The 10,212-nt window shown below is 69.5% G+C and overlaps 1 protein-coding gene across 4 annotated transcripts; it reads right to left on the reverse strand.

Moving 5' to 3' along the window:
- Positions 1-19: 19 nt before the first annotated feature.
- CBARP (CACN subunit beta associated regulatory protein) lies at positions 20-9,969 on the reverse strand. 4 transcript variants are annotated; one of them, XR_012428175.1, is made up of 10 exons: positions 9,720-9,969; positions 7,990-8,127; positions 7,766-7,905; positions 7,487-7,551; positions 6,988-7,132; positions 6,591-6,762; positions 6,207-6,347; positions 5,448-5,658; positions 2,624-3,003; positions 20-1,870 (listed from the first exon to the last, which is right to left on the reverse strand). XR_012428175.1 is itself a non-coding variant. In XM_045381109.3 (10 exons), exons 2-10 carry the CDS (start codon positions 8,104-8,106, stop codon positions 916-918), a joined length of 2,121 nt encoding a protein of 706 aa, XP_045237044.2. In that variant the 5' UTR covers positions 8,107-8,127; positions 9,720-9,969; the 3' UTR covers positions 20-915. The 4 variants fall into 4 exon arrangements, 3 of the variants coding, with proteins under 3 accessions (XP_045237044.2, XP_065392061.1, XP_073881266.1); XM_045381109.3 differs by having other exon boundaries at positions 2,829-3,003; XM_065535989.2 differs by lacking the exon at positions 9,720-9,969 and adding an exon at positions 8,581-8,728 and having other exon boundaries at positions 2,829-3,003.
- Positions 9,970-10,212: the final 243 nt, after the last annotated feature.

Consider the following 10,212-nt stretch of genomic DNA (forward strand, 5'->3'; position numbering starts at 1 on the left):
AACTCGGAGCGAGCAGGAGTGTGCAGTCAGTATGTATAATCATCCAGAAAACAAACACGAGAAACGCCATCGCGGGATGGTGCAGACGCGGCGGGGGCTCGGAGGGCGTGGTGCGGGCGAGGGCGCCCGAATTTGGCAATAAATAAAGCTTGGGAAGCTTGGACCTGGCCGTCTGTGACGGTTTTGTTCGCGTCTCAACATGGACGGGGCGGCAGCGGGGCGGGCGCCGTTCACATGCGGAGGGCAGTGGGGACTCGGGGGCGGAAGGGCCGGGCCGGCTCCCCCAGGGCCGGCGGCAGCAGCGGCGGCGGCGCAGTTATTGCTCGGAGGCGACGCGGGCTGCCGCCAGCACACGCCGCGGTGAGGTAAACGGTCTCGGGGGTCGGCAGTCACGGTGTTGAGCCGCCTCCCGGCCCAGGGCGGTCAACTCGTCTGCGGCCCTTAGCGCCCCGCGGCCCCAACCCGGGCGAGCTCGCGCACGCGCCCGGCACGCGGCGGCTCCATCCGGCCCGGCGGGCTGCGCGTCCCTCGGGTGGCGGCCCTGCGAGTGTCTAAGCAGCCGCCCGATCCGGGACGGAGGGCAGTTGGTCGTTGTCCTCAGGAGCCCGAAGCTGAGAGCCGTTCACGCCCCTTCCTTCCCGCCCAGCCGGGGTCTCCGCGTCCCGCGCCTCACGACGCGCAGCACCCAGCCAGCACCGGCCATAGCAGTGCGCGCTTCGACCGCGCGAGGGCTGCCGGGGATCTGCGCGTGCGCCCTGAAGCGACGAACGCGCCTCCGTCGCCCCGCGCGTGCGCGAAGGGCCCACGGTTCCAGCGCATGCGCGTCGGGGCGTCGCGCCCCCACGTCTCTCCCGCCGCCGAGGCCCCGCGCGGCGCCGAAGAAGCTGCCAGAGAGATGGGCCCAGGACGCGGGACTTAGGCCGGGCTGTGGTCGGGGGACGTGGGAGCGGCGGCGACCAAAGAGGGAGCCGCCACGACGGGCTCGGAGAGGCGTGGCGGAAAGAGTCTCTCTTCGAGGCCGGCCGCCAGCTTGTCCAGCACCGCCCCGGGGGGTACGACGCAGAGGCCCGAACCGGGGCAGCCCCCGCCGCCCGGCTCCTCCTCGATGACGGGGATGGCGGGGTCGTCGCCGGCGCCGCCCAGGGTACGGCCGTCGGGCGGGCCGTCCACGCTGTCGCCACGCCGCAAGGGCGCACGCGCGGGTCGGGCCGCACCGGCAGGCGGCGCCGGGGTTCCGGCCAGGGCCGGGGCCGCGCGGGCGCCGGGGTCGCTGTGCTGCCGGCCGCGCTGCCACTGCTTGCGGGCGTGCGGGTGCGCGCGGGCGCGGTGTCGCGCGGCGGCCGGCGTGTCGTCAAAGTGCGGGTCGTGGCGCAGGAACTCGTGGAATAGCGCGTCCGTCTTCTCGTCGATGCTGTAGTCGCGGCGCGGGCGGCGGGGCCAGGCGCGGGGGCTGCGGGGCCGGGCGGGCGCGGCGGGCGGCTCGGTGTCGTCGCCGGCGCCGCGGCCCTCGATGCTGGCGTAGCCGCTGTCCATCTGCAGCAGCCGGCGCGCCTCGCCGTCCTTGGGCCGCGGCGCGGGCGGGGAGGGCGGCGGGAAGGCGGGCGCCGCGCCCCCGGAGCCCGAGCCCGAGCTGTCGCCGCTGCGCACCGAGTCGCGGTCGTTGCCGCTGCTGCTGTGGTCCGAGGCGGCCGCATGCAGCTCGAGCGAGGCGCGCAGGCTCCACAGGTCGCGGTAGCTGGTCTGGGCCTGCTCGGGGCCCGCGTCCCGCTCGGCGTCCGGCTCCAGTGGCGGCTGCTGCTGCTCAGGCCCCGCGCCGCGCTCCGGGGGAGAATCGGGGCTCGCTCCTCCCGCTGCCTCGGCCGCCTCTAGCCTGCAAGCCAGGCCGCGCCGTCAGAGCCCGGCCGAGCCCCGCGCCCCCTCCCTGGCCGGCCACCCGCCCTCTGGATCAGGGAGGGTGGGCCCGGGTGGGACTTGGGACTCGGGCAGGCCCTGGAAGGTGAGAGCTTTAAAATGGGCCGGTGTGTTTTGCAGGGAATGGGTCTTGCATTGACCCTGAGCTGTAGCGCCTGCAAGCAGGGTGCGTCCATCCTGGACTGCAGACAGCGGGGGCCCCCTCCCTTGGAAGCTCCCAGGAAGAGTCAACGCGCTTCTCCCTGGGAGTCACCTTTTCCCAGCCTCCCAGTGAATGTGGGAGCCGCAGGGGGTGGACTGGATGCGGTTGAGTCCAGCTCAGCCACTGCTCCAGGCTAGGGCTCTCTGCCCACCCATGCTGGATAAACAGCAGGAGGAGGACGGTGCACAGACGTGAGGGTCACTCCCCAGACCAGGGCTGCCCCAGGAACCCTGCTCTGCCCCAGCCCCACGCCCCATTCCCATCCCACTGGACGTGAGCCCTGGGCTTCAGGAAAGTTGCCCTTGGGGTTGGGGCAGGAATGCCGCTGGCCAGAGTGGTCACAGCAGCTTCTGAGAAGGGTCTGCCCAGCCCTCGGGAGCGTGGTGGGGGTGGGAGAGGGCCCGGGACCACAGCAGAGCCCTTCAGGCCTCGTTCTCCACTAGCAAGCGGCAGTACCAGCGCCATCGTCGGGGGTGGGGCCCCACCTCCCACCCACCCCCCTACCCTTACCCAGTTTCTCCCTGCTTCCCTCCTCTGGTCCATGCTGGAGAGGTGGCCCCAGTGAGTCAGCCTCTGGGAGGGGCCTTGCTGCTGGAGGCGGGTGAGCGCGTGTCCACGGGGCCTGGAGAGCGCTCCCTGGGCCGCCTAGTGGGGGGGCGAAGCGGGGCAAGGGCCCACAGGTCCACCCCTAGCACCTCCATCTACTGAAAAATACCTGCCGAGAGCAGGGGGCGGGCTGGCCAGAAAGGGACGGGGGCGTGGGAAGGCCACGGCGTCGCCAGCCCTGGCGATGTACTGGATGAAGTCCTCGTGGGGGGCGCCCCCCTCCTCCTGCTCCGTGCTCTCACTGGCTGCCCGCTGCCGCTGGAAGTGGTGCCGCTTGGGGGAACCTGCGCGGGGGATGTGCCATCAGCGTCAGCCCGCATGTACCTCCACCCTCCACCCCACACACAGAACGCCTGCGCCTCCCCCACACACAGAATGCAGGGGATGTGCCGTCAGCGTCAGCCGTCATGTACCTCCACCCTCCACCCCACACACAGAACGCCTGCGCTCCCCCCCACAGAACGCCTGTGCGCCCCCTCACACACATACACCACCTGTGGCGCCCCCACACAGAACGCCTGCGCCCCCCCACACATACACCACCTGTGGCGCCCCCACACAGAACGCCTGCGCCCCCGCCCACACACAGAACGCAGAGGATGTGCCGTCAGCGTCAGCCAGCGTGTACCTCCATCTTCCACCCCACATGCAGAACGCCTGTGCCCCCACACACACACAGAATGCCTGCAGCCCCCCCACACAACGCCTGTACCCCCCCCACACACACGCCTGCAGCCCCCCCCACACACAACGCCTGTGCCCCCCCTCACACATATACACCACCTGTGGCACCCCCCACACAGAATGCCTGCGCCCGCCCCACACACCTGTGCCCTTCCACACAAATGCTTGTGCCTGCCCCCACAGAATGCCTGTGTCCCCCCACACATTGTGGCCCCCCCACACATATAGAACACCTGTGCCCCCCTCACAGAACACGTGTACCATACACACCTGTGGCCCCCCCCACACACACACACAATGCGTGTGCCCTGTCACACACACGCACAAAGAAGTGGGCCCTGGTTTGGGCCAGACCCCAGCTGGCATCTCCCCAGGCCAGGTGGGTGTGGACAGTGACTGTATGTACACCCTGGAGTACAGGTGAGGAAACTGAGGCACGGAGGGCAGAGATGCTAGGACCAGAGAGCCTGGGCAGGGCAGGGCCAGGAAGCAAGTGAGTAGAAGGGCCTCAGGCACTGGTAGTGCCCCAGGGCAGCCCTGGTCAATGTGTGGCCACTCATAAGGACGTGTCCTGGACACCTGGTGGCCTGCACAGCCTGGCTCAAACTATGGAAGGCATGAGAGAGTCACATACAGGCTTGGTGGGGACTAATGAGGAGAGGGAGAGCGGTGCCCTCTCCTGCCAGCTCCACCCTGGTCTGGGGAGCGCTGGGGGACTGCCCCACCCCTGCCTCGGCCCCCTTCTCCCAACAGCCTCCCCAGCGAAGCTTGAGTGGGCAGGCCCCAGGGGCAGGGAGGCAGTTACCCAGCAAACAGGTTGTGGGTTGTGCTGCAAGCACATTGGACTCTAAATGTCTCTAGTTGCCACCAGGGCTCCATTCATCTCAAGATCTGGATTCTCTCAGCAGGACCGGGGCAGCCAGAGGAGGCCTTCCCCTCTCTGGCCCCTAGCCACCTTGGGGTGGGGGTTGGGAGAACTCACCCCACCCCTGCTGGCTGGAGCCAGGCCCCAATACGGGGTCTCCCACTGTCTGATGGCGTGTCCTCTGTCACACTGACAGCACCTTCTCTCTGCATTTGTCCTCTGTCCCGGCCTCACCTGACAACTGGACCTGCCACCCCCTCCACAAGGCAGAGCAGGGCCCCAGCCCCTCTGGCCTGCCCTAGCCCTGCTGCCGGAGCTACGGACGGGACCCCTCTGTTCCCGCCACACACTCCTGCCCCAAGCCCAGAAAAGGCAGCCCTGTCTCCAGGATCCTGCCTGACCCAAGGCCTGCAGAATTCAAGGACTACGGAGATCTATGTGCCACAGCCCAGAGGGCAAAGCGCCGCCCCCACCCCCAGCTTCTGTAAGTTTTTCTGGCACACAGCCAGGTGCATTCGTCCCGCAGTGCCTCCTGCTGCTTCCTCACCTCAACAGCAGCACTGAGTTGTGGAGACAGCCTCTCCGACCATAACCCCACGAATGCCACCATCTGGGGCCTGACGGGAAATGTCTGCTGACCCCTGGCGCAGTCCAACACTTACTTCGTGTCAGAGGAAGCCAGAGCCCAGACCGGCAGAGGGCCTTGGCCAAGGTCACACAGCAGCTGATGCTCTGGCCAGCGGGCGAGGGGGGGCTCCTGGAGAACTCACCTTGCGCTCACATTCCCAGGGATGAGAGCCCAGCGTGGCCGGGGGGGGGGATGCAGGCCGCAGGCCCCACCCTCTACGCTGCACAGTGACCAGGTGGCCCCCTGACACCCTCCTTTACCACCTCATCCTGGGTGCCCCAATGACCTGAGAGGAGTCAGGGCGCGCAAAGCCCTCCCACACAGGGCACCGGAGCTAGGTGGGTCTGGCTCAAGCTGCCCACACACTCAGCCCTCCCAGCCGCCTGCAGAACCTCAGGCAGGATGCCCGCTGGCAGACTGGGCAGGGCCAGGCCCCAGAGCATTGGCTCCCCACCCAGCCCACAACCTCCTGCTCCTGGATGTCCAGGGCAGCCCCTGGCAGCTACCACCAAGCCCGCAGGGGCCACTCTCCACCAGGTGCCACAGCTCACCTCTCGTGTCCAGACTGGCCGCCCGCTGGCTGGGCTCCAGCTTCCACTTCTTGACCTTGAAGTAGGGGCTGGCCCCGTCCAGGCTGGCATGGCGGCGCAGGCGGGTGAGGAACTGCAGAACGGTACCCGTCCCGGATCCCGGGCCCACCTCCCCAGGTCCTGCTGCAGCCCCGGACCCTCCAGCCTTGGTGCTCCTGGTACCGGCATCCAACTGGCAGGGAACAGAGATGGCGCTCAGACTAAGACCTCTTCCCAGCCCCGCGTGCTGGCCCCAGATGGCCCTAGGTTAGGAGACAGTCCCGAGGACCCCCATCACTGGGACAGAGAGGGGTACCTGCTGGGAGAGGGACAGAGGCAGGAGGAGGGGCACTCGGTGCCTGGGTGCGCTACACAAGGGTGCTCTGCCCTCCGGGGAAGGTCCCTGGACATGGTGTTTGGAGAGAGGAGATGGTGTGTGTCTAGGAGCTTTCTCGCCCACGGCGTGGGCTGCAGGTGAGGGAGGGCAGGGGTGGTGCACCCTCTCCAGCACCTAGGGAATGTCAATGAGGTAGGAGCCTGGGGTGCCCCGGCGTGTAAGTACACGCCTGTGTCCGGTGTGCGGTCGGCTCCCGCTTTCTCCCGTGTGCAATGACCTGGCAGGCCAAGGAGGGCCGTGGTGGGTGGGAGGTCATAGACTGACGGTGGTCCTGGATTGGGGGCAGGGAGGGGAAGGACCCTCCCGGGCTGTGGACACTGTGGGGGACGCGCAGGGGCCCTCACCGAGATGCCTTCCCCAGAGTCGCTAGATGCCGAGGGGCTGATCTCCGCAAAGTCAGTGGCGCCCGCGGCCGAGTTGTAGGGATCACCTGGCAGGGCGGAGCTGGGGCCCACGGAGCGGCCCGTGAGGGCCTTCCCCGGGGGCTGTGGGACAGAGCCAGGTGGGGGAGGAAGCAGTGACAGGTCAAAGAGCATGGGTGGGTGAGGGGCACGGGTGGGTGAGGGGCATGCTGGGCTCGGCTCCCTGCCCTGCTCCACCCCACCTCGCCCATCCCAAGATGAGGGCCACCCCGAAAAAGAGTGAGTGAGAGCGTGGGGGCCCAGGAGTCCCTGGGGCTGCCCCCACATCCCCCGAGGAACCCCGATGGCTGCTGCCCATAGGCTCACCTGGAAGATGGCCAAGGTGGTCTTGGGAGAGGTGGCTGGGTGGGGCGTGGCAGCCGAGCTGGCCTCACCCGAGTCACACTCATGGATGGTGACAATCTTGAGGGGCGGCAGGTGCAGGTGTGTGAGCCGGGCATTCTTCAGGTGGTGGAAGTCCCCCTCCGTCAGTGTGTACCTGCGACGGTATCTGGCCGTCAGAGCCTGCCCACCTCCCATGCCTGATGCCGCAGCTGCTGCGCTCTGCCATCCACTCTGCTGGCCAAGGCCGCCCCACCGCACAGTCCCAGTTCAGGGGCCTCCGCCTTGGTCCCTGCAACCTCTGCGCGCAGCTCCTCCCCTGTCCCAAGCAGCCATGACCTGAGACAGGCCCTGGGGTACCCCCTGATGCCACCCTGCTTACCGGCGGCCCTTGTCCTGCGTCTTGCGGCTCTGCTCGAACAGCGCCGCCTCGTTGAAGGAAACCCGGCGGCCAGTGGAGCTGGTGGACAGGAAGCGCTCAGTCTCCGCATCCTGGCTCTCGGGGTCCTCCCCCCGGAAGTCGGGGTCTGCGTGAAGAGGCAGGAGAGGGTGGGCCCCGGGTGGGCCACGCCAAGCGCCTGGTCCCGGGAGGGCTGCTCGTCGGGCAGCCGGGACGGGGAGGGCTGGGGCCACGGCGCGGGCGGCCGGGCGGGTGGGGCGAGGGACACTCGTCCATCCGCTCACACACTCACTCGCTCAGCACGCGCCTGGGCCCACCTACGCCTGGGCGTTAAGGAAACAGAGATGAGTCGGAATCGAGCTGCGCCCAGTCTGGTGGGGGAGACAGACAGACACAGACGGTCAGGCGGCCTGAGGGGGCAGCGGGTGGCCAAGGGGCAGATGGACAGGTGGGTGCGCAGCTGGGCTGGCCAGCACCTCACCTTGGGCCGGGTGGGTGCCGTTGTCCAGATAGGTGGTGGTGGTCTTCTCCACTTCCTCCATGGCCCTGGGAGAGACATCGGGAGAGCCCAGTGGCACCAAGGGCCCAGAGAACCACAGTGGGTCTCGGCTCTCTGCCCCAAGCCAAGGCCCTGTGCATCACCCACTCTCCAGAGGCACAGCCCACCCTGTGACTCAGAAGCCAGTGAGGTAGGTCCCCCATACCCGACTGGTGCCCACAACCACCATGCACCTGCCCAGCCAAGGTAGGGGCCTCGCACCTGTTGAGGCGCTGGTGGACGTCCCAGCAGCGCTTGCAGAGGAGCAGGACGCCGGACAACACCACCAGCGTGCCCCCCACGAACAGCGACATCACCACCACCAGCAGCACGTAGTTGTCCACGATGGGGTCTGGCTCTGCCTGCGGGCATGCCGGGGGCGGGGGGGGTCAGGTGCTGCTGGCCTGGACGACCTCCAGCCCCTCCCACCTGTCCCCTGCACCCACCGTGGGGCGTCCAGTGGCGTTGTCCCACGACGTCGTCAGGGCTACTGTGGCAGTGGTGGTGGTGGTGGTGGTGGTGGCGGCGGCGGCGGTTGTGGCCATGGTGGCTGTGGGCTGCATTCTGAACTGGGGAGGAGGGCCCTGTAGGGAGGAGGCCTGGTCAGCTCCAGCTAGGCCTACTTCTCCTCCAGGAGCCACTGCAGACAAGCCAGGTCTTCCCTGCGGGACCGGGAGCCCACACAGGGGCCAGTGACTCATGGAGAGGCGGCAGAGCCGGAGGCAGCCTCCACCCGGCTTGGCTCTGGCGGGAGGGCCCAGGGGGCTCTCTCTGGACCTCCATCTTACATCCCCATGGCAGGGGAGGAAGCCTGGCCCTCTGAGGGTGCGCCTGTGCCCATCACAACTGCACACAGCCGGTGCAGCCTGTCCTGCAAGATAACGCCAGGCCCTGGAGCTCTGCGACGGGAAGGGCAAGCACTCGGAGGAATGGGGACAACGAGGCGGTGCGGCCAACTCCAGAGGGATCCAAACACCCTATCCGCCCCATCACTACCCCCGCCCCAAGAAGTTCAGCTACACCGTGGCAGGGCCCACCCCGCCATGGTTGGGTAGAGGGAGACCTCCCGCGGCCCGCGCGCGGGGGAGGGCGAAGGGGCTGGGTGCGTGTCCCCGGGTCACGACTCCCACGACTCTGGGAGGTGGAGGTCCCCCGGTGCTGAGCGCTGGTGGGAGTGCAAGGGACAAAGGAGGCGCATCTGTTCCCGGCCCAGAGAAGCTGGTTCCCATGGCGACCGCGGAGCAGGCCACGGCTGGGGGGGCGGGTTGCCAGGGAGCGGCGGGGAGGGGGCGCGGGGGCGGCAGCCTTGGGAGGGGGGGCCGGCGCGGAGCCGCAAGATGGCCGCGGCCGCCACCCCGCCGTGCCCAGCCCGGGCGCCCGGAGCATCCCCGGCCACCTTATGCTCGGGGGAAACTGAGGCGGGGCGCGGCACTAGGGAAAGGAGCCCCTGGACATTGCGCGACGCAGCCGGGCGGGGAGGCCCGGGAATCGCAGGGGGTCGGGGCTGGCGCCGGGGTGCTCAGCGGCCCCAGGTCGGCACCGCACGCGCCAGGCCTCTCCCGGAGCGAGAGGAGCGCACAGGCGGCAGCCACTCCTGCCCCTCCCCGGCTTCCGCCCACACACGACAGCGGGAAACTGAGGCCCAAAGCCGGGCAGGCTCCTGGTGGGGGCTGCTGTCCACCGCGCTCCCGGTCACAGGCTGCCCGGGCCCTAGTACTGGGGGAAGGGGCCGCATATGTAGGTCGGGAAATGAGTTCAGGCTGGAGGGGGTGGGGCACAGGCGCAGAATGGTGACCGGAGGCCGGGGAAGAGGGGGACTCCTGGCGGAGGCGACTGCGGGAGTCGAGGGCGGAGGTTCCCCACGGGGCAGCACCGCACCCTCGAGCCGGCCAAGGGGTGGGGATGGCGAGCGAGGGGAGGCAGGGACCCGACGCCAGGGCTGAGCCGAGACGCCATCGTCCTCGCCCGACCTCACAGGGAGAAACTGAGGCTGGGGCGGGGCCTGGGCGGGGGTCCCTCTCCAGGCAGCCAGGTTGGGGGCGCAAGGCCCGGAGCTCGGTCCCCACGCCCGCCGGACTCCTCCGCGCCCTCCCTCCAGCCGTTCAGCCCACAGCCGGCTGCGATCCCCGGCCTATCCCCCGTCCACCCCCCGCAGCCCTGGGCCCGCCGCGCCTACCTCAGCGCCGGGACGCGCGGCCCATGGGCGGCGGGCGGGCGGCGGGCGGCTGCGTGGCTCTCCCGGCTGGCTCCAGCGCCCGGTGGCCGCGGAGCAGGCGGAGAATTTATGAATGGAGAGAGCGGCGCGGGGGAGGCCGGCGCGAGAGGAGGGGCCGCGCACGTGACCGCGTTGGCGGCGCGCCCGCTCCGCGCGCCCGGTGCTGCCCCGTCCCCGGCCCGCCGCCCCCGCTGCGCTCGCCGCTGGGTCTGGCTGGCTCCGCGCCGGCCGCCGCCTCCCCTTCCCTTCCGGCGGGGGCGGGGGGCGGAGCCTGCGCTCCCGGGCGCCCACTCCGCACGCGGAGCCGCCCCCCGCACCCGCCGGGGCGGCCGAGCCCCGCCCCCGGCCCATCGGCACGATTCACCCCGCCCGGTCCTGAGGTCCCAGGGACGCAGCTCGGGGTGTCCTGGAATGCACGACTCTCTGCAGCCGAGGTGCGCCGCGTGCGCAGGAG

Source organism: Macaca fascicularis, chromosome 19 (assembly GCF_037993035.2).
Source record: "Macaca fascicularis isolate 582-1 chromosome 19, T2T-MFA8v1.1".
NCBI lineage: Eukaryota > Metazoa > Chordata > Mammalia > Primates > Cercopithecidae > Macaca > Macaca fascicularis.